Source organism: Pholcus phalangioides, unplaced genomic scaffold (assembly GCF_987345545.1).
Source record: "Pholcus phalangioides strain wild (caught in Gottingen) unplaced genomic scaffold, Ppha-v1.0 ptg000015l_1, whole genome shotgun sequence".
Classification (NCBI taxonomy): Eukaryota; Metazoa; Arthropoda; class Arachnida; order Araneae; family Pholcidae; genus Pholcus; species Pholcus phalangioides.
Window position 1 is genome coordinate 81,999,712 of NW_028301608.1, and position 24,792 is coordinate 82,024,503.

The 24,792-nt window shown below is 33.6% G+C and overlaps 1 protein-coding gene across 2 annotated transcripts; it reads right to left on the reverse strand.

The window, feature by feature from the left end:
• Window positions 1–362: 362 nt before the first annotated feature.
• On the reverse strand, window positions 363–24,149 carry LOC149076816 (putative phosphatidate phosphatase). 2 transcript variants are annotated; one of them, XM_089244505.1, is made up of 7 exons: window positions 23,879–24,149; window positions 20,547–20,698; window positions 19,702–20,009; window positions 17,422–17,479; window positions 15,022–15,198; window positions 12,076–12,151; window positions 363–2,467 (listed from the first exon to the last, which is right to left on the reverse strand). In XM_089244505.1, the coding sequence occupies exons 1-7, from the start codon at window positions 23,937–23,939 to the stop codon at window positions 2,424–2,426; spliced, it is 876 nt and encodes a 291-aa protein (XP_089100631.1). In that variant the 5' UTR covers window positions 23,940–24,149; the 3' UTR covers window positions 363–2,423. The 2 variants fall into 2 exon arrangements, with proteins under 2 accessions (XP_089100631.1, XP_089100630.1); XM_089244504.1 differs by lacking the exon at window positions 363–2,467 and having other exon boundaries at window positions 9,004–12,151; window positions 23,879–24,102.
• Between the last annotated feature and the right edge of the window lie 643 nt (window positions 24,150–24,792).

Sequence of the window (24,792 nt, forward strand, 5' to 3'; positions counted from 1 at the left end):
GGTTATGTGAGAAAGAAATTTTTACTACTACAAGAAAAACTACTGGTATTTTCAGGGAAAACGGTTAACTAGAATATTTTGCAGGGTGAATACTGTTTTTGAGATAGCTATCGTTTTAACATACAGGTCAACAGCTCCCAGTGAAAACAGCCATAAAAGTTGCAGAGTTCCTTACTCATTTTATGCACTTAATGAGTCTTCTATTAAAAACATTAGGGATATTCAGAAAAGCTATTGTATAGCTAATGTTTTTAAAATCTTAATTGTTTCAGCTTGTGTGATCTAGTGTAAACTATAATTTACAAATTTCCTCTAATATTAAGAGAACAAAACAACACTCAAACAACACACTGAACAAGTAATGCAATAAAAATAAAATTTTTACTTTGATTCTCAACACATTCATAAAGAATTCATTCTACAACGAATCAAAATAACTAACGAAAAACATCAAATATGACAGTATAAGCATTTTATAAAAAAAATCTTAGGTACAAGTGTAATATATAACCGAAAAAGAACTAGGGAAAAAAATATTTTTCTACTAATTCTGATTTATTTTTTAACCGTTCAGCAGGCATATGTATGTAGGAGAGATAAAGGAAAGGAGGCACGTATCTCCTACATATGTGCCTACAGGAAGGTTAAATAAAAAATACATGACTGCAAGTCCTGGAAACACCACTACAGTATGCTTTTAAACATATATGGAAACACATTTTGTTTGTAGTCAAACAAAAAGGATGAAACAAGGTAATATACAATGGTGATTGATTGTGGAAATAGGCTGTAAAAAATGTTTGCTACATGTTCACTTGCAATGCCGAGTGAAATGCCAAAAAAAATTGTAGTTTTTCCTCCAGAAATTCTCTAGTCTTTTCAAAATTTTCAAGCAACAATGTTGATGGATCATGTTTCATGAACTGACAGTGAAATATCCCCTTTTTATATTCAAAAATACACCAGCATGTGAAAAGATGAATTTCCCTACAATGATGCGTAACAATTTTTAGTTGTTTCTAAATATAAAAAAGGGATTCACATTCAACAGCATTCAGCAAAAAAAAAATCACAGCATTTCAAGAAAACGAATGTTTTAATAGCAGTATGTTTTTACTAACACAAGGGTGTTGTAAAACAGATTTCCAAGTTTCTCACAGAAGTCATGAAAACAGCAAACTAAAGCAGTCTTGAAGCACAGGTTCACTCAAGCATGACCAAAAGGCCTCTTTATGAACTTTGGACCTTTGATAGTAATTAAAACTAAGTGTTTCAGACTTGTAGGGATCTTCAGTGCATTGCTTGGCCTGGGGACTCCCCTCCCCCCACTCCCATAATGCTGTTAACCCTCTCAGAGGCATTGACAAGATAGCTTGCCTTTGTGAAAGCCTCGTATTTTAACAAGCCCTGATGTTTTGTAAAGTTGATTTCTTAATAAAATACTTTTCTGTATACTATTTACTTTGCACGTGCTGAAAATTAGACGAAAGTCTACTGCATTAAAAAAAGATACAGCATTTTACAAGGAGTTCAGTGATTACTATGCCATGGAAAGGGCCCTGCATCAGATTGCCAGTGTTATTTGTAAACAAAACTTTTTTTTACAGTCCATTCCAGGAAATGAATTATCACACTATTTATTTGCTCTTATAAGAAATTGTAACAGTGAGTATGACAGAAAAACTTGGATTTATCCCACAATTACAAAAGTTAAGGTATGCTTTCCACAAAAATGTGACAGATGCAAATGCAATGAAAAATATTGCAAATTCTGTTGGAATAAGTATCACAATATTTAAAGTGCTTAAATGTTAAAGCATGTAGATTTCGATAAAGCTTATAATTTATTTCAGTGTTAAGTGAAATATGAAAAACTTAACAATGTTTGAAAGTTATCTAAGGGGTAAAAACATTAGAATAGACCTCATTAGCAATTAAGCCTCAACTGAGATTATATGCAACAAATTGATTGACTTGAACAACTTCAACATACAAATATTCAACTGGGAAAAAATCTGGTTAGTTCATAAGATATAAAAAAGCGGAATGATTTTCTTCCCATTCCAAATAACATAAAATTCATAAGAAAATAGCTTTGCAATTCTAAAAAAATTGTGCATCACATTCTAATAAAAGTTCCCACAACACCTTTCTGTGGCAGAATATCTATTCTTGTACATAGCTACAGTAATATTAATTTTATTTGCAAATAAATTCTTCTAGCTGCTGTTTCAATAAGCTATTCACAAACTGGAAGAGCAAATAACAAAAATGATTTCAATATGTGAAGTCTATAAGAAATAGAAAGCAATGTCTAATATCATCATGTAAAAAACACTAGTAACTGGAGCAGAGCATTATATAATAGAATGGTATAAATTATTCATAACTCTTCAAAGTATGAAGATTCACATCAAATATCTTCACTGAACTGCCAATTGTGGAGTGGTAGTATCGCTTTTGTTAGCTGCAAAGAATAAAATACCTTTTTAAGACATTTTTTTTTGCTGGTTTCAATTATGGGGGAAGGTGGTGGACAGCTTTCTATTAATGATTCAAAAGAAGTCATTTTACTCTATTGCAAGCTAAAAGAACTGTGGAAGCTGAATAAGCTGTGACAAACAGGATGATTTCAAAAGCTCTATAAGCAAACTACAGCATGATGGGAACAAGCTCAAACAAATATGCCATACATGTTGTGTGATAGCAATAAATTTTTTTTAAAAACTGAATGCATAAAAATCACATAATTAGTATATGTGCATTTAAAAAGAAGGAAAAGAAACGTTATGTTTACATTTGTTGCTCAGTTTCTTGACAAGAACAAACTTATATTATGTTTTGGGGGGGAAAGGCCATTGTTGGTACGTGCCCATTTTTCTCATTTTATCCTCACAATGCCAAATTATCACGAGGTGGTGTAACTGGATATTACAATCAAATATTTGATTTTTAACATTCATAGACCCACATCAAGAAAGGTTTCTTTTCCTCACCTCTAACTTAATACCATCTTTTTTCTACTTCCTCTAAAGAAAAACTGTGAAGGTAACATAAAATGAACAAATATTCTTTTATCTAAAAATAAAATAAATATTCTTTCTTTCAAACCAAGCACAACTCTGGTCTGTTGCCACGGGCAATTTACTGTCAAAGTTGTGTTGTGCCAGAAGTGTGAGTGTGTATGTATCAAACATAGGGTTACCAGAAGTCCTCCTTTTTTTATGTCATTTCAAATGTCCTAATACGATTCACTTTTTATGTCGTCCTTTTCAGAGAGGTTTACTGGATTATTTTTCCCTTTTTTCATGGGGGAAAATTTCTTCCCATTCTGATTCACCTCTGGCTTGTTTTTCTCACGCATTTTTACACACTTTGACCAATCACCACCGATATTCCCAGAATAATTCCCAAGTTGCCTCTAGACATGGCAACTACATATTTTTACCACAGCCCAGCTTGCTCCAGGATAATATGAGAAAGTCTTAAAAAAGCTCTGGAAGAACAAAACCACAACACTCATTTTAAGAATACTGTTGTTTGCTCACCAATCAATATCTAATGCCATAGACTGAAGTGGGGAGAGAGCAGGGAGGTGTTATTTCTTCCATTCAAAAATAAAAAAAAACAGGATGCAAACAACACTCAATTCTGATTCCTTTGACGAAATTGTCTCTGGCAAAAAAACAACACTCCTGTGAAAGAAAAAAACACCTTCTGAGAGTAGAGAATGAAAACCTCTTGCCTTGCTCCAGGCAAAGTAATAAAACTAACCAGTCTGTGCGAAGAATTCATTATTAAGTGATGGAAGACTTTTTTTTAGTTTTGTATAAACTGCAAAAAATTATTGTGGAAGCGATTTAGTATAAAATGCCATTTGTTGTCAAAATTAGAAAAAGTGACATTTCTATGGGTGCATACAAAGCATTCCCCTTTTGCAGTTTTCAAATCTGGTAACCTTAACCTAACAGTCTAATGTAATATATATTAGTGTATATAAAGTTCTGTGTGATTTTTTAGTGCTGCCATCTATATTTCAAATTGTGAGTAATGATTGAATATTTGTACCATTTTAGCCCTGTAGCTCTTTGTGGCGAGACTTTTTGAAATAAAAGTAATCTGGTCTATATTTAACCTTGAGATTTTTCAGACTGCAAACTATATTTTGTATCTTTTGTTCAAGTCAGTGGTTCTCAACCTTTTGTCACCCGTGACTTCCTTGCCCAATTTATGGTTCATCTGCAGACCTTCGGAACAGTTTGGTAGATATTTTCCCATATAAAAGAACCACTTCAAAGCATAAATAGGCACACAAATCAATATCTCCAGCTCACTGCGACACCCCTAGGAGCCGTAATGCACACTTTGAGAAACACGGGCTCAAGTGATTGTGGATTAAGGTGTGTGAGTTTAAATTCAAGAAAAGCTTCTCACAACTGATTTGGCAGCAGAAAAGACAAAATTGAAAGAACTAATCACAACTTCCTAACACAACTCAAAAAATTACTTAAGAAATTAAAACTCAGACACACAAAATAAATTATTTTCTTGAAATAAAATGTTTGAATGGGGGAAAAAACAGTGTATATATATATATGTTAGTGCCAAAGCCAAAGTGCGGCTAATTTGAGACAGGGCCGTCCACTCTGTGAATTGGCCAAGAGTTTTGACCAGTCTAAATTGCAGAAATGATTTGGACTTTGACCAGCCATTTCACAAAGTGGCCAGAGATTCTCTGGCCAAAGCTTGATATGTTGATGTAAGATGGCCTGGTAGAAGCCAAATTAATTTTTTTTAATCAACGTGCGATACACGTCTATATATAGCAGCTGTATTGGATTAGCTCCATGTGACGAGAGAAAAAAGTGAACTTTGAGAGAAAAAACTAATTATATAAACATGGTTTTTTTTTTGCTAAATTTTGGGAAAAAAATATTATTACCGCATTATGACCACCGTTTGATGGGCCGCAATAATTAACATGGACATAATTATCACACAAAAAATACGCCAACTTGACGATGATCAAGAATAATGTCTTTTGTTATCTGACTGGCCAGGGACCACTGACCACTTTGCGAACAGGCTGGCCACTGCCTGAATTTTGGACATTGGCCGAGTCAATGTTTAACAAAATTTGCCAATTTGCGAAATGACCGCCCCATCGTGAATTGGCCAATTTAGGCTTTGGCAGGAACATATATAAGGAGATGACAATTAACTGAATTAGAATTAAGTTATGCAATTTTATGCAACTTTCACAGGCCTTAGTTCCTGACACATCTGACATAGTTCACATCTTGCATGAGTCAGCCGGTTTTTTTTTCAGAACATCTTGTTTATATGAAACTAAAAATATGATGAACACAACAAAAACTATACAGCCAAGTCAGAATCTGATTTGGAAAGAGCTGTAAGATAAAGGAATTTGAGAGTCAGCAATGTATGAACTTAAAAATGGTAAGGAACCTTGAAAATAAGATTTATCAACCCCTTATATATTCAAAGTTTGTCTTGAATACTTCTACATTGCATTTGAACTGGAAAATGAAAAACAGCCAAGAACATCCAACGAACAACATTCACCTTTGACATAAAATTAACTAAACCATATTAAATATCAAAACAAAAATTATTGAATTTTGCAATGAAAGATTAGTAAATTGCTGCTCATCATTAAGTTATCAATCTTCTTGATTGCAACAATACAAATAAGATTGCAAAACACATTAGCAAATAATCACATATATGCCGCAGAACTTCCAATGCACATTTTTAAAAATTCTTTTATATATTTCCAAAAGAAAAATCCTTAGAACCACTCCACTCTTAACTTGATTGAGAGAGTTGCATGCACAGTCCTGATCCAACTTTCTGTGCATACATCTACAGTCCCCATATAATGAAGTCTCAATGCACTGGCTCACCAGGACACACTGGCTCAAGGGACCTCATGACCTTATATATAGATAAACATAAGTTGTGTCAGCCTTAATTCCGGGCCCCAGTACATTGCTTGACCCATTATGCTGTAAAGATGGTCCTAGAAGTCCCTTTTCTCTATTTAAAAATTTGTTACAGAGAAATAATTTTAAACATACAGTAAATTAACAAAAGTATGAAAATTCTGGCAGAAGTTTTGTTGCTTAGAAAAATTGAAAAATCAGCACAGAATTAGCCATTTGTCTTGAATATAATTTATAAGGTATATTATCACAGTTCTCAAGAAATAGTTCTCTCCATGTTTTTTGACAAATTTTACAAAGACGTTTTTTTCCTAATGAAGTGTGTTCCTAATGAAATGTGTTTTTGAATTTTTGTCTTTCATAGCACACGTAACTTCTATAACAAAAACGATACTAAGTGATAGTGCATTCTGCTGCAATTATAAATTTGAATAGCATGTGTACAGCAATATTAATGAATATAACACACCATATTTTGCACAGAATTTTATAGTAGTAAAATAAATTTCCCAATGCATATATATTCTGAGTGTACAAAAACAAAACATAAAATCAGCTGCTAAAAACTAAAAAAACGACAACAATATAAAGACTGGCATTCAAACAACAATAAATTATTCAGTTTTAAAGTCTATAATACAATACAGTGATACCTTAACTTATAAGTTTCTTGACTAACGAAGATTTTACTTGTGGTTCTTCAGTCTCTGCTAACAAACATAGATTCAGATAATGGAGGCTTTTGTTGATATGGATGCAATTGCTAACATAATACAGCTGCATATTGAGCTGAATTTTCTCATCAATCATCAACTACTTTCACAGCCTGGATGCTCACTGAACACCTGGATCAAGTGGGCTTTTGCCCTCATGCTCTGAGGTTTCCATTCTCGTTGAGTCCGCCTTAGGACACTTGGAAGGTACTCTTTGACAGATATACAGCCAATCATCAACTACTATCACTCAGATTCAATTAATTTATAACTGCTTCAGAATCACTTTCCAGTTATAACCCCCCCCCCCATTTCTGTTTCAGGTATTGTTTTGCACTATATCTATGTAAAATTTAAGATTAAGTTGAGAGAAAACACATTTAAAAAAGGGAGAGCGTAGACTTGAACATTCCCAGTGCCCATGGTAATACTTTGTGTCCCGAACTGAACGGTCTGCTTATTGTAGGAGCTTATCTTTTCCATCTGCATGTATGAGATATAGAAACAAGCAGATCATATCACACAAGGACAAAAACCCATGAATCAGACTGGGTTATGCACATAATGTAAAATAAAAAGATCTCAAAAGTTTCTCCTCTTCCTTTAAATTTTCCTTTATCCAATTGTGAATTGTGAATCTGTTCATTTTAGGATTCTGTCAGTTTTTGTCCTTTTACAATGCTTCTCAGTGTTTAAATAAAATCATATCTTTAAGTTTTGAGCAGTACACAGAACTAATTTAAAAAATTTTGATAGAAACATACAGGAAGTTGCATTTCGACTAACGAAAAAATGTGTGTGACTCTGGAACAAATAATCTTCCAAAGACACATTTTTCATTCGCCAAGGTACTGGGGCTACTCTTAGGCTGAGTGGACGCATGCAGCGCCACTCTAAAAGAGGTGCCAAATCAGTATTGAAAGGGCAAAAAACTGTCGCCCAAAATAATGTGGTCGGGTGCCAAAAATTGGTGAAACACAGATGAAGATTTTTTCTCAAGGGACACAAAAAATAGGTCCGCATGGGTAGAAAGTACCTCTGCCAAGATACCACTGTATACTGTTGATAGAATAATTCACGGGCAGTGTCATTATGACAGTAAAGTAGGAGGACAGTACTGAGGAGCTGTAGTTCAATATGATTTTTATGGAAATTCAAATTGCGTTGGACTGTGGCTCCTGTGCATGGATTTTTCTTTTAATCACAATGATTTGTTCTTTGAAAGCTGTCGTAAAAAATATACAAAGCCGAATCCAGTTATAATGAACTCCAAGAGACCGGAGAAATCACTTCGTTATAACGAAATTGTTACAAAGGAATTCCAGGTTTTTGCATTGCTCTTATGTAAACTTATCTGGGGGATTAGAAAAGTGTTCATTAAAAATTTTTTTTTTGCTATAACAGTACTCGTTAAAATAGGATTCGACTGCATACACAAATGTGTTGAATTTGCTCACATACAAATAAAATATCAATCATAGTTAAACAAATAATGGGAAAAAAAATCACATATAAATACACTAGAACCCTACTAATACGAACTAATTGTTGGGACCTGTTCTGATTACTAGAGTTCGACTTTTAAATGCGGTTCTTTCAAAACTCTAATAGTAGTGAGTATCAAAATGGGAGGGATAAGAGTAAGGCCTAGTCCACATTGTATACAATGTTGCTGAACAATTTCTGAACTGTTCGAAACAGTTGCGAAACATTATTATGAAACATTCTTTGAACATTGTTACATGTTCAGACTACAGACAGTTTTTAAGTGGTCATGCCCAATTATTCCAGGAATTTGTGTGGCTAATTCATTTATTTTGCTTCATCGCCAGTGTAATAAAAAAAAAGAGGATAAACAACGATGGTGAATACACAAAAGGCAAAACTCTTATAGAAGGTACAAATTATGGCGACCAGCTTATGTCTGATCTAAAATTAGAATATGGAGCAGGCTTCAGGAATTTTACAAGGTTGTCACTTCGTGATTTTGAAACATTATTGGTAATGATTGGAAGAGAAACAACCCGAAAAAATTCAACATTTAGGCAATCGATTCAATATCCACCAATTAGGCTTGTTGTAACGCTTTGCTTTTTTTTTTTTTAAGCTGCAGAGCAGCATGATAATGCAACCCCTGCAGAGACATCATGTTTCTGAGACAACAGCAATGAACCACATCATCTGCTAGATAAACGTTGCTTTGTCAAAGATTTTTTCAATGCAACTATGTAATTCCTCATTATGAGGTATGACAATGTATTAATTTTATATGTATGTAAAATATAATGTTACAATACAAAATTTATGAGCATTTTTTTTGATTTGTAGATTCTTCAATTTTCTCGAGCACATCTTTTTTAAAGAGCTGTTTGGATTAAGCGGAATTTCAGATTATCAGGTTCGGATTAGTGGGTTCTAGTGTTCACCAATTTATGAACTTCAAGCACAATCTATGAACATACCATCAATTCTTATTACAGCAATTATAATAGACCTGGACCTCAGATATCTTATCTGCATCAGAAATATTTATTTAAAAGCATTTCTAAAACTAGGTAACTGCTTCAACGATCTAAAATAATTTTAGTTTGATATACATAGATTTAACAGAACTCCAGTATTCAGATAATTTGCAATGCAAATATAAATATTGTTCTAGGCATTGCTTACATGACTACCATTATGTAACCAACATGACTATTATGTTATTAATTGGTAGTAATTTCCCTTGACTGAGAAACTGTCTTGAAAGATTCCATACTTACAGAGAAAACGAATGTGCAAACCTTTGCAGGGTTTGAATTGTCAGTGCCTAAGCATGTCAACAAATTTTATTGCCCATTCTAACAGCAGAAAACCATTAAAAAATGAAGCCAAAAAATGACATCTATGCATAAATTATTTTTCTTCTGCCTTCAAGAGGCATCAACTTATTTCATTGCAGTTGCTTTCTTGGTGTCATTTTATTTTAATTTTAGGCATGTGCACCTAATTTTTCTGGGGCAATACATATATCATTTATTGTTTTTGAGGTTGAGTAGGGCATGAGGGCATAAAATATTCGACTTCACAGGGGTGCGAGAGACCTGAAATACAGACCTGCTAGTGAGCGATAGGGTCATGAAAAGAGGCAACACATCCAAAATCATATCATATCAAGAGGAAACTTATTCAATTGTGCATTTTAGATTCACACTTAGAATTTTAATTTTAAAAGAAATCCTGAACTTTTTAAATCTCTAAAACTTGAGTTCATGAAAACTCACAGAGTGCATGATACATAGCTAGTAAGAGTGAGTGAGGTGTATTAAAATCATATAAGTTAACAAATCAAAACAACTCATTTTTATTTGTTAACCCTTTCTGTGATCCCATGTATATTTGAATATATATGGCAAATACATGGTCAAAAAAATCCATTATGACAATTTTTTCCCCTTTTTTCTTGTATTTTGGATGGTACATCTTTTAATGTCATTTTAGTACAAACTACAGCAATATGAGTACAATACTTTTTTCTCTAGAAACAGTTGATTCCTTGTCTGTGTCATTTTTTGAGAGCTGGTGAAATTTTACATATTCAAAGATTTATAAAACCACACCAAACTGAAGAAATTGGAAGTAAAATTCAGGGTAAAACTATTCAACTTAGATAAGCAAGATTTTATTTGCTTATAGAAACCAGTAACATAAAGACAAACTGTATATTTCACCCTTAATTAGTGAGTTTAGCTTATTAAAAAATTCACTCTAATTAACTAAATTGCTGTGTTGATTTATTGTTTCAAATAAAAATATGTTAACAGCAAGTATTTTCAGAAAAAAAAATTTCAATACATTTTCATGGGGGTGAACCATGGAGGCTTATATCAAGATTAAAATAAACACAAATATATAGACAAAGACGGCTAAAAAAATTTGTTAAATCTGGGAATTTGTTAAATTAGAGTTCGTTATATTGGGGTCCAGCTGAAGCACATGATAAACACTGTTACAGGAATCATATTTTTTGCCTAATGAATAGTGTATGATTATGTGTAAAACCAACCTTTTCAACCATACATCATTACTAATTAGTAAATTTCTACATATCAAACAAAAATACACTGGATCAATTTCAAAATTTTTTCATAAAGGCAAACTTGTTAGTGTAAATATTAACACCTCTTAAAACTATGAGGATGGAAGGCTGTTGATTCAATGACACACAATTTTTTGTAGTGACTATTTTATGTTTATTATTTGAATGTATTATTTGAAACATATAAGCTACCCAACCCAGCTAACCACTACCTACAAATTTATTCATATAATCTCATATGCTCCCCTTTTCACCATCTTGCAAAATTTCATATGATAAAAGAAAATGTGTACAATAAAAAAACGTCAAACAATAAACCATAAAATCAAAATATTGTATTACAACATAGTTCTATATTTTAAAATCTAACCAACACACACACACACACATTAATACTGCACAAATATAAAAAGTTATTGAAATAATGTTTTTTTAAAAATTTGAAATACTAAGGTTTTTTACAGCTGGCTGATGCAAATATATACTTAGGAAAGAGAGAAAATTCAACTGTCCTTGCAGGGAATCAAACCCACATCCTTTCACTTTCTGGGTGATTCGATTCCCACCAAGGGCAGTTGAATTTTCTCTCTTTCCTAAATATATCTTCGCATCAGCCAGCTGTTAAAAACATTTGTATGGATAGCAGAGAGTGACAGCATCCTCGGATTCTGTTTTTCCCCCTAAACAATGCGAGATATGTCACTTCAGAAAACATGAGTATGTGAATTCATTTGACCTTCATATACAAATAAGTTATATGTTTTCAAACATTTGCATACATATACAGTGAAATCTTGCTACAACAATACTTGATATAACAATTAATCTCACTACAATGATTTTTTTTAAAATCTTGTAAAACCCTTTCATCCAACATTCATTAAACTAATTAAAGTTTTGCAGCTAATAAATACTTATAACTGTATTTTCTGGCAGTGTCAACAACAACGATTTAAAAGAAACATCAACTGCAGCATATGTTTGGTGCCACATGATAAAACAAAATGCTGCCTCTTGATATAAAAAGATAATTCTCTTCTACAATAATATTTTTTCCTGGTCAACAAAGTATTGTTATATCGAGATTGCACTGTATATAATAACAGTATCAATGATTTAAGGAAACACTATCTTGTGTGCTTCCAGAGCTTAGAATAACATTACATTTATTCAGCAAAAAACATTAACACATTTATATAAACATGGTTTTAAAAATACATATTCAACAACAAATATATCACGTAACAACAACAATGCTTAAATAACTACTGCTGCTCTAAATCTATAGCATCATAATTAGAAGGAGCAGCCATACCACTAGAATTGTGTAATGTCCCTTCATCATTCTGGTTCTTTGTCTGACTTGAAAAAAAGTTTGATACAAAATTTGCCTGTAATATTGAAAAAGAAAAAAAAATGAAATTTCAAAATTACAAGCCAAAAAAAAAATCAATATTATTTCTGACTTTTTTTTACCAGAAAATACAGTAACTACTGTGTCTCAATAAAGAATACATCATTATTAGTTGCATCTCTGCATTAAACTATTTGTATTTTGATAATTCAAAAATAAATTCAAACGTCCAAACATTGCACAAAATGTTGATCAAATGTCATATTGTTGATCAATGTTGATCAATTTTGTCATACCACAGTCGTTTTCTGCACACAAGGGATGATTACACCAGGACCGACCAAAAAATACCAAAGATGAGCTATTGTCGATTGTTATTGGCAGTTTAAAAAAAAACTCATATGGATTATATATAGTGTTCAACATTTTTTTCTCATAGTCTCGCCAAGAAGTTGAAACACTAACCTCTTGGGGTCTTCGGGAGCGGGGGAGGGCCTTTTTACAGTAGCCATGCATTCTGCAGTCATGTTATCACCATTTCTGTTGTACATTCACATCAGGAAATAATTTTGATATAATTGGGTATACCAAACTTATGACACCTCTGAATATCTTTTGGTAATGTAGGTATCTTATTCACCAGGACTGCCACCCACACAAAATGTAAATACAGAGTTTGAAGGACAGTCGAAAACCACTCCTTTTTATTTTCAATTAAATATATCCTTATTATACCCTGACATTGCCTCATCTGAAGTAAGGTGTATTGTAAGTCTAACTAAGAAAAAGTATTCGATCACAAGATAACTTATGAAATAATATGTGATCTTTAACCCTTTGGCTGTGCAAATAGTGTGAGATATCATTCTTTCTTTGCCCAAACAAACAGATAATTTCCTTTTTTTCTTTTGTGAAAGATAGATGTATAGATGGGCAATCAAATTCAGGCACTGAGTATTATACATTCAATAGTATTGAAAAAGTGGGGAAACACAGTACAAGCAAACCTGTCTGAGAATAGGGATGATAAGAAAAAACTAGAAATTATACTTTTACACCATCTATGTATCATTTTAAGAATTTCATCGAAAGAATGTAATTCAAATCAATTTCTTATGCTTGAGCAGGTCGATCATCTGAGGCATAGCTTCCTAAACTCCTAAACTCTTTGTGTGTTCCATGCCCCCCAAGTCAAGCGTACCCATAGGATCCTATGTTATACCCTGCTTCAATCGCCCCCCTGGACAATTACATCACCCACCGGGTGCCATATTGCCCACTTTGAGAAACACTGATCTAAGACCATCATCTAAAAGTGACGAGAGCAGTTTGAGCATTGAAGCATGTATAAGGATTTCTTTTTTTTTTCTTTTTTTTTAAACTGGCAAACATTACTGAAATTATGTCATCTATTGTTTCTATGAGAAATAACAAATGAGTCATGTTTTGTGAATTCATTCAAATTTTGGTTGTAGATTTTATACTACTCGATGGTTGTAAATTACATGCTGGGAAAGTGGTGTTTGTAGCTTCCATTCCCCTAAAACAGTGTTTCCCAAAGTGGGCGATGGAAAAGGCCAAGGGGGCGATAGAAGCCACGGGTATAACATAGGATCCTATGGGTTCACTTGAGTTGGGGGGTCGATGAGGGAAAAATTTATCTGAAGAAGGGGGCGATGGAACAAAAAGTTTGGAAAACTATGCCCTAAAATATACTTGCGAAGAGCAGCCCATATGTTCGTAATGTTAAAAGAAACCAAAAAAAGATACATTGCTGACAGAGTTTTATGATAGATAACAGTGATACCTTGGCTAAGGATGATAATTTGTTCCAGAATCCTGTTCATAAGCCAAAATCTTTGTTAATCAAACGTTTGACTCATTCCAGAAATGACTTTAAATTTAAAGATTAGTTTCATAAAACACTAAAAAAAAAACATTGTGAAAAAGACAAAATGATGACAGAAGCCTAAGATAAACAACTTCACAACTGGATGAAGGAAGATGAAAAACTGAACAACAACTTTTTTATTTTAGGATAATGTATGCTATACAGTAAGCTGTAGTGAAAAAAAAGTGTTCCAAGTGGTATGCTTATGTGATATAGTCAGCTCATTTCTCTATCACACACATGCAGATGGAAAGCTTAAGATAAAGATTAGTTCCTTGAATGTCCACGCTGTTCAGTTTGGTATTAAAAACTTACAGTTATGCACTGAAACCATTCAAGTCAGGGCTTTTTTATTCATTTTTTAAAAAAATTGCTTTTCACTTAGCTTAATTGTTCATTTTACATGAAATGGCCTAAAACATTTCTGATACAGAGGTGTAACTGGATAGTGATTCTGAGGTGAAAATGAATTAATCTGGCTTGAGTGACAGTTATTCATTAGATTCATTTTGATTAGCACAAAAATTCAGCTCACAACACAGGAGTTTTATGTTAGCATGTGTATCTATATCAACTAAAATGTTTGTTAGCCAAATCTGTATTCATTAGCTGAGGCAGAAGAACCAAAAAAAATCTTTGCAAGCTGAAAAGTTTGTAAGCCGATGCGTTTATAAGCCAAGGTATCTCTGTATTTGCTTGGATATGTTTTATCATGTTTTTTATACATTCAATGCAATTTTATATTATAGTAACTTTTCCTTACATCACAAAAGTCGGAAAAATAAAATAAAAAAAGTGATTATTAAAATTGTGATATAACCAACTTTATGAAGGTTCTGGTGTTGGTTAAATTTTTAACAGAGGTTCTAATAGGTGTGAAATATCTGCTTGCACATTATAACAAAGTGTGGTGTGGCAAGGGGCACTGTAATATGATTTTACTTATGTGATATAACGATTGTTAAATTTTTTTCAGTTATTAAGCAGTGACAAAAAAATAAAATTACAACACTCACTACAGTAATAGCAGTTAAAGCTCCCAATAAAAGGCCTGCAAGAACATCGCTCCAATGATGTTTGAAATCACTTACTCTGGACAGAGCAGTATACCAAGACAGTACAAAAAGAATAAATTGAATAAATGGTTTCAGCAGCTTTGAATATTGAAGATTCATTCTTGCTTGCAGATATAACTGAAAACACAAAGGCTCGTGTTAATGATTAAAAACATAGAAACACACACTAATAGGGTTACCAGACATCCATATTTTTTACGGACAGTCTGTATTTTTAAAATTCTGCCCATGTTAGTACCATTCTTCCATAAAATAAGCAAAATGTCTGTTTTTCCATAACATCATACAGTCAATGCTCTATTTTACGAACCTCCAATTTATGAACTGCACATTTTTATGAACTTCTGATCTCAAACAATATACTACTCCTTTCAATACTTTCCCATTTGCAAATGAATTTTTCATGTCTATACGGGTTCATAAAAATAGCATTGATTGTACAAATGAATTGATTAACAATGAGGAAAAAATAGTTTATATTAATAATATAAATTAATTAATTTCAATTAAAATTCAAAAGGGGTATGACACAAAGCAAAAATAAGAGAAAATGTGACATCAGTTATATAGAGGTTGATCATGCATTCAATATATTTGGCAGCTTTATGCTTCTCATTATTTTGCTTTGATCATGTCATGTGAACAGCAGTTAGATGCCAATTAAAGTTAATTGACTGGATGACCCATTCTTGTCTACATGAAACATGACCAGTCACTGGTGTCCATATTTTGTGAATAGGAAAACTGTTAACCCTACACAATGTCTGGAGAAAAACCCTTTTTTTAGTTACAATTACGTACAGTTGTGTGGTTGATACATTGTTTCACATTATTCATCACATCATATGACGTTATTAATTAACCCTTAAATGTCTAGCTTTGCATGTGTTCTTTATAAAGGGGGTCTTTAAAGGTTCATCACTGTAGCCAGTTTGAAGAAGACAAAAATTTAGAATCACCTTGGCACATCAGGCGAGGTTATTTTTTTTTATTTCAAACTTCAGACTTGTTGGTATCTGTCTCAATTAACGACAACTCTTTGTTACAGGGCATATGTGATTTCGCTAGTTTGTTAAAATGTTTTGTTTGCATTTCTTTTTCATTACCTTGAAGTCTGCAATTCGAATTTTTTCCCTACTAGAATTTGAATCATAAAGAAAATAGTTATTTTCTTGGAAAGTATTATTACTTCAATACATTTATTTCATGTAGAATTTTTGAAGCTCTGCATATCTTCAATAAAGACCTGAATAAGCAATATAATTTGAAATAGATTTTTTCAAATGATTTTTCTGGCTTTCAATACTATGAAAAAATACAATAACTATGAAAAAAAATTATCAGCTAAAAAAAATAATAAAAATTGAGCATTCAAGGATTAAGGTAGTTTTTTTTTTTGCCTTTCATAAAATGAAACTTCAAGCTATCGATAAGGATGCACAGAATCATGATGAACTCATACAATTCAAATCAGTCATCTGGCTGATGACACTTGCTGCCGCTACCATACGTAACGGTGGTGTTTATGATAGCAAATGCCGTCATAGGCAGTATGGATTACTATTATATTCACCCATGCTTTGCAAGGATGCATTCTCAAGTGTTTTTTTTTTTTTTACATATGCATTCTATCTTATAATTAGTTACATAGAAGAGAAAAATATAAGATGTACATGTCATTTTATAAATTTCAATACATCATTTTTAACATGAATTACTGACAAATATTCTCCTGCATTCATTTTGAACTTAAACGACCCATGCTGTCATTGCATTTAATTTAGAATTCAACATTTCTATTTGGAAAACTAATTAGTTCCACTAATCAATTTTTATTATTATTTTTATTTTAAATATACAGCAAAGAACAATAAGTTTTACTGTTTTTATAAAAAACACAATCAAAAATATACTTTATTAGCTTCAAACTTAAAAGAAAAGAAAAAACGGAAAAAGCATGTGTATCTTGATAAAAAAAGGGCATCGTGGGTAGCACACAGAAGAATCAATTGACCAGATGACAGGTTAATGGACTGCTTCTTTTATTGCAAGAATAATTTACTTCATATGAATCAGCAGATGTTCCAGAAATGTTTTTTAAATTAAAATTCTCACAAAGCACAGTTTTGATAAATAATAAACCACTAAAGGTCATTGGACCATTTTCTATTAGACCGTTGCCATTGAAAGACATGGAGCACACAGCCAACTCAGTATCTCACATGCATGTAACTACAAAAATATTTTCTTAGTTACGATAAGTCACTCGAAAAATAAAGATAAACTATGAAGAAGAAAATGAAAGTATATAACTATGAGACAATGGAGAAATCAACTCACTATGAGATATATCATTGTGTATGCAGAGAATGAGGAATGGCCTGAAGGAAAGGAAAGCCTGAAAATAATTCACATGTAAGTAAAGATTTCAAAATAAAAGTGACAAACATTTGAAAAATCAGTGGAATCTTTCAATGAGTTGGCACAAGTGCTCTTTCATAATTATGTGCTACTTTTAAAAATATATGGGTTATCATCACAAAAATGAGAAACTTTGTCTGGTTTTAATTTATACAAAAATTGCCACGTTTTCAAGACAAATAAATTCAATTGGTCGAATGGTCGATGCGTTTCGGCTCTTCAATGGAGAGCCGTTATCAGGACCTCGTGGTCAGAATTCACACGAATGAGTCGTGGAGGGGTGATGTTTATGTCTGGTATTAGGACGACCAAAAAATTTTCAAGAATTTCTTGGATAGGGGATGGGCGCCAAAAACAGATCTTCTACAGGTACAGATTTTGTTTTGACCCACCTCTGCCATGATGGCCAGCACAGACCTACAATACAAGCATACTTTAAACTGCAAATCATTAGTGATTTTGAGGATAGACAGCACCACATACTGAACACAAGGCACTCACAATGCTGGAACACTAGCACAATGTTAGGTTGTGCTTGTGTGTCCAGCATTTAACAAATCTTACATGGCTCATTCAGGTGCAAAATATGTGGGAGACAAAATGATGGAAGTAATTGTGGACCATCAGGGAGGGAAAAGAAAATCATTTCAGCTGGAAATTGCTCAAAAAGGATTTTCTTCCAAATCAGAAGATGATCACATCAGAATCATTTTTGCTTCAAATTTATGCAGGAGATATTATTGAAAGAGCTAAAGTTTTCTGAAGTGAAAAATCAATCAAAAGAGAATTTATAGACTTGATTTTTAATAAATATATAAATATTCCTCAATGTAGAAGGGTTTATTTGCAACTTTTCTCTACCAGTAGAATACTTGGCAATGAATGTAACAAAATCTAATTATTGTAGCAAATTATTATTATTTTGTTAGTGAATATTTGGAGATTGAACATGTTTTTAGAAATCAACCATTTGTTTGATTAAAAAAAGTACCTATAAGTGATGGTGGGGGAAGGTAAACCAGCTTTGTTTTTTGTGAAGGAACCACTCTCATTCAGAAAGAACCCAGATTTTGCAGTAACCTGAGTCCCAGGACCCAGATAAATTAAGAATTGAAGGCATCTCTGTAACAATACAGTAAAATCCCTCTTAACAGTCACTCCTACGATGTGTTCACTCCGTTTTACACTCAAAAATATCCAGGCAAAAAGCCTATTCAAATAATGTATTTTGAACCCTTGCTTAACACTGTCACCCTCAGATACAATGTACGGACTGGACACTATTTTCATCATTTGTTCTATTGGATGTTTGCCCTTGTACGGTCACAAATAATTGCAATTTTGGTGCAATTATGCTCACTAGATGGCAGCAGAAGTTATAATATTTTGATGCACTTTTCAATGAAATTTCAGCATCAATTATGTAAATGTTTGGCACCTCTGATGTCAGTCTTCTGGTTGTACTCGTATGTTTTACGTGATTTCACTCTGTTTAAAATGGCCAGATCTAGTAATTGTCCAAGAGAAGAGATTCCAAAGAGAAAAAAATTGGTGTCATCAAATGCAGTGAAAAATGCAAAATCTGCTGATGTCAATGATGAATCATTCGAAGAACAGAGTAAAAAATTGCCAAAAATTTCCAGGGATATTCACCTAATGATATATACCAGGAATGGTCAACAGCTGACCCGCGGGCAGCATGTGGCCAATGTTTGAAGGAGTTGGAATACTCAGCAAAACTCACCAAACATTGATTGATCAGTTTTTCCAAAAAATATAAATTTAGAATAATATTTCTTTTGTATATTTAATTGGGTATCTGTGCAATAAATATGAACTTGGTGAATTTAAACACATTTTATATTGTCAGAATTTCATTTATTTTCAAACAAAGAACCATTTCCGTTGTTGTTGATACTGTATTTTGAAGCTTCAACAGAAACCCCCTCTGAAGCGGTCACCCTTCTTTAATGTAAGAATTTTTTGGTCCTAAATGTGTCCGCAAAAGAGGGGTTTTACTGTATTAACATAACAAAGAGAAATAGCAATTAAAATTACATCATTTGAAGCACTATCAGAGAAAATTTTTCCAAAATAAAATTAACTATTTTGCATGCTAAAAATTTTTGTTTATCATTTCAAAAAGAATTTATCATTTTCATATATGTTTGTAAATCATATCAAAGAAAAAAGACATACCTAGCTTCTCTGACTTTATGAGGATCACCAGCGCAAGTGTAGTTAGTAATATAAATATGTTTGTCAACCTGATTAGAGCAGTCTATTGATGGCTGACAAACATGTAAAAAATGTGGTCTCAATCGGCCAATTCTATACTTAGCTATATCAGTCAGAAGCTGTGACATGCAAGCACCGAACAGGAACATGCCAATTTGTCTATAAAGTGACCATACAGATGGCGGCACGGAAAATCCAAAAAGCGAGTGTTTCCTTTCATAGCTATCTTGACGATTTTGCATAGATTTATGTAGCTCATTTGCAGTCATCTAAAAATAAAAATAAAATAATAACGCATACCATATGTGATTATGAATGAGACCTGTCATGATCTCTTTATGAATGCCATAATCAAGTTTTTTAAGAGTTTTGAAAAAAAAAGACCAATTGTTTTTTAATATTCATAGTGCTTTTAGGTACATACAGCCACTTTCAGCTACAATCACCAATTAACTTTAAAAGTTGGTTCATTAATTTGTTTTTTTTTAAATTTCACATCATTACTCACACCAATGATCAAAAAGCTGATGCTTCTTGGCATCCATGAACAACTTACTAGCATGTATAGAATGTTATAATTAATGAAGCAAATGTCTTTCATGTTAAATTGGAAAATTTTTGTCTGCTATCCTTGCTAAAATATACATATGCCTCTAGCCGTATAAATAAAGCTTTGGAACCATTGACGACATACATTGCTGCTTCTATGCCAAATTTTGCAAGGAGAGCAGACAATATATAGCCTTATACATTGAATATATTTTGAAAACATATATAGAAGAACATACAATTTTTTAAATACTTACAGTTACAACTGGTACAAATATACCAATCAGATAAAGCATAACATTAGTCACAGTAGAGTCTTTATATGGGTAACGAATGGTGTCATCACTGCAGAAAAATCCACGATGAAACGGTTCCCCTCTTAAATAAAAAACAAGAAGAGGCAATCCAACTGAAAGAAAAAGCTGTACTATAAAAACACATACAGTGGAACTTCAGTCAACAAGGAATTTGCGTAACAAGGAAAAAAATTTTGACTTGGTTAATGAGCGATGATTCACATTAAAAATTTAGCGCTTTGTTTATTTATTTTCACAATATCACAACTGAGCTAATGGTTTTCTACTTTCATTGCCACACGTGCTGTAGAATTGTGGGTAATATTCTACCCTAGTCTCCAGTCAGCATGCCTCACTCAAAAACTGAACACACGTGCGAGTGTGACTGTTTACAATTAAAAAACTAGATAAAACATTGTAACTATATGTATGTACACTTGAAGTTTTTTAAAAATTCTGCTTGGAGTGGCTTCTGATTGCATTATTGAACGTGACTTTGAGAGGGTAGTTCATGAACAGGAGTTACCAGTTGTTGAAGAGATTGTGTTCTTGGGACTGGAGCAGGGTTTAAGCTAGATAAAAAATTCCTTTCGCAAAAAAGCGAAAATGGAGGGAAAAGCTTTAGCAAAATGCTACAATGTTAATGTAATGATTGATGATTGGATGTCTACTCGTTTCGTACCTCCTGTATGCATTTTTGCAAAAGTGGCTACTACTTCTTGCGCATTCTACGATTTTCTTTCCCATTTTGTAAAAAATGCGGCCGTAGCTTAAACCTTGGACTGGAGGTGCGTGAGGACAACATTCAAGAACTGGTGGAGGAAGATGGTCTGAAGGTGACCATAGGTGAACTGATGGATTTCCTTTGCACGCAACAACAAGAGTTATGAACGGTATCTCGTCTGAGGGAGAGAGGAGTGAGGGAAAGTCCCTCTCTTCAAAGGAGATTAGAGAGATGTATAGAAATTGAGAATCTGTGCAGGGCCGTCATTTCAACTTTTTCCAGTGGGAAAAGAACATGTACTCAATGTATATATATATATATTTGTAATCCCTGAATCTGTCAAAATTTTGAGAAAAAACCAATCAAATAAAGCTGTAGCAGTGCGAGCAATGAATCTATCCAACGACAATGTAATTTCTCGTTTCCGAAAAATCCTAAAAAGGAGGCAAAAGCAAGTGTCTTTGGATAAATCCTTTTTCAAAGTCACCCAAAAAAGAAATAGTTTGCAAACAACAGAGAGTCTGTAAATTTCCCTAAATGATGGTCCTCCTCTCTCTCTCTCGTCCTTTAGAGTAAGTTAATCTCTGCAAACATTATCGTATTGTATATTAGTTTTCATAATTGCATTTTTAATTGGGTTGCCGTATTTAGAAATATATGATATGCATATTTGTTATGGGCATCTTTTTCTCAGCCACCTCATTGGGCATTTTGCCTGTTGTGGCCTTGTATTTGTATGTTTATACATTTATGGCGTTATTACAATATATATATTTTATTGTGGTATTTTTTTATATTATTATTGTGTTGTATTATTGATTTGATTCTGTTTTTATTGGTGATTTTTATGTGACTGAATATAATTTGAGTTTCCATTATTTTCTATGGGGAAGTTTGATTCGATATACAAGTGAATATAGGATAACAAGCACATTGGTTTACGAGTGTTTGTGAGTGTTTTTCATTATTTTTCTAGGGTTTTTCTGCAGTATATCTGGATTATTTTATTGGTTAAAACCATTCTTTTGGTTTGTTATATCCACAGTGTATGTTACAATTTAGGGGCCCCAGAGCCCCCAAACTTGTTACAATGACTATTTTAATGTATCAAATGCACAGCATTAGCATCAAATCTGGAAAGTATCTCACAGTTTGAAATACAGCAGTACAAGGGTTGTCTCAAGCTGACTCACCCCACGACTGCAAAACCTCATGTGCCACCCCTAAATATGGTTCTGGCGGGAGGCTGACAGTGAATTTGCCAGGGGACCGTGGGATAAACTGGGATAAACCTATTTTGTTTTTAGAAGTTATGCCAGATAACTCAATCCACAAAACATCACTTATCGATGATCCATCATTACTTACACTTATCCTGTAAAGATGATATACTCAAAGGCATTTCTGGTGCTCCAGGGACCAGGCAAGTCATAAGCCAAATTATTTCCTATGCATTTGTTTGACTGTTTCAGAGCACCAAAATGCACACTTGCCCCTTGTGATAGAGTACATTTTTGTTTCTGGTATTACAGTCCCAGGGCTTGTCTTTTTTCTCAAGTTTGCTCAACACCTTCATTGTCAGCATATGGCTCAAAAGCATGATGTCATGTGAATTATTACTGTTGAAAATTTTTAAAAACATTTTGTGTACAACAAAAACCCAAGCTGCTGCCTGGGTGCACCACCCCTCACACCCTTGCTTAAGCTGCACCTGAGCAGTACATATTTCATTGGAAAGGGCTGTTTAACAATTCTTTTTCCATTTAGTAGTTTTTCTGGTTAAAGCAGATGTTTTCTTAAAAAAGTCGTCAGGCCACTGCAAAAAGCTTGGAGGGCCACATTTGGCCTGCAGGCCATATACTGAAGCCCCTGGTTTAGACCTGCCTAGAATTTTTACGATGGACCACTGAGGCTGTATAGAATGGAATATTCTTTTTAAACATGATCCTCACGTATTCCCAAGGAATCAGCAGGGTTCATCCAGGGAATTTGTTAGTATTAGTAGAAAATCCATGCCCGAACCGGGATTTGAACCCAGACCTGCACAGTCAGAGGCTGGCTCCCTAACTACTGGAGTGCCAGGCGGCATTTTACAGGGGGACTTAGCGGAGCTATAGTCCAGAGCGGCAAATTTTTTAAATGAGAGGCTAAGAAAATTAATAGAATGGGAGAAGAGTGGTGAATTCGTGTAGTCCACAGGCAGCAAAACCATAAACCATGCCTCTGGCTGTACACCTGCAATGGTAACTCCCGAAGAAATATTCCATGTTCATGGGGGAAAAAATAGCTGAAATTGGTAAGCAATTTCTTGGCATTTGTTAAAAATTTTGAGAGTTTGTCTAACAGAAGTTTTTTAAATAAAGATTATAAATTCAGCGCAATACTTTTCTAATGTTAAATACTTGACTGAATATTTCAACATGTAGATGGCTTCACATTTACTGTACTCGTTACGGTTTAAGTTAATAAAATAATAAATAACTACTGAGTAACACAAACATCAAAGAAATATAATGTTAAGATAAATTTCCACATGTTTTTCACGTGGGAATAATATTTATTCACACACCTGCCAAAACAATCACCAAATCGGTGATCAATTTCACGATCGCGCTGTGACGGAGAGGCATGATGTGTCGAGCACGGTGTCAAATCTACTAATAAATTAACAGTGTGTGTGTCAATAAACGTCACGCAAACATCAGGATGCGGATATATTAACTTATAACGCTGTTGCTAATTGACACAGCTCGCAAATGCCTCTACAGCTACAGCTGATCCAGATTGTAAAACGATCGGTTGATTCGGTCGACTTGAACCGAAGAAAAAATCTCCCCATTAAGTGCTTTGTAAACAAAGATTTTGTTTTGTTTTTTAGAAGCATCTCCGGACAGTAAATCATATGCCAGAGTGCGCATGCTCGGGGCCATCAAAAAAGAAGAAGGGTTGCTACTTTTGATTGGCGTCATTTCTATGGCACTATTTGTTGTGGCGATCAGTAAATCACAACTATGTATTTAAAAAAAACTATATCCGCAATTGGCTAAAGAGAGTGTGAAGTTGGACATAGCCCTTCCACAAACTGACAGGGCTCCAGGCATGGGCGGAAATACAGGAGGGGGGCATTGCCCTCCCAGCATCAAAGGTGAAGTCAACTGATCTAATGCATTTATGTATATGAACTGACATCATCATCACCGTGCCCCCCCCCCCAGACTTCCAAGTATATCTCCGCCTATGGCTCCAGCACGGAGACTCGGGACTATTCCCATCATTTTTTTTGTTTCTTAACGTTATATATAAATGCGCTATAAACCCAAGTAGTCGCCTGACGTCAAATATGACGTGAAAATTTGGTCATTTTCTCTGAATGACGTCAGTCAAAGAAAAATTCACATCATTTCAAAGTCATTCAATGACCACGAACAATAAAGGTTAAGAAATAACGTGATTCTTGATGACCTTATATAATGAAATATCAGG

What these genes read in the sequence shown, in the direction of transcription:
- LOC149076816 (XM_089244504.1), bottom strand. Translation starts at nt 23,939, where the DNA reads ATGCCTCTCCGTCACAGCGCGATCGTGAAATTGATCACCGATTTGGTG. An exon ending in CATAAAGTCAGAGAAGCTAG is followed by an intron (nt 17,480 to 19,701) that starts GTATGTCTTTTT and finishes AATTATTTTCAG; the next exon opens with GCTTTCCTTTCCTTCAGGCC. An exon ending in ACACAATGATATATCTCATA is followed by an intron (nt 15,199 to 17,421) that starts GTGAGTTGATTT and finishes TTGTGTTTTCAG; the next exon opens with TTATATCTGCAAGCAAGAAT.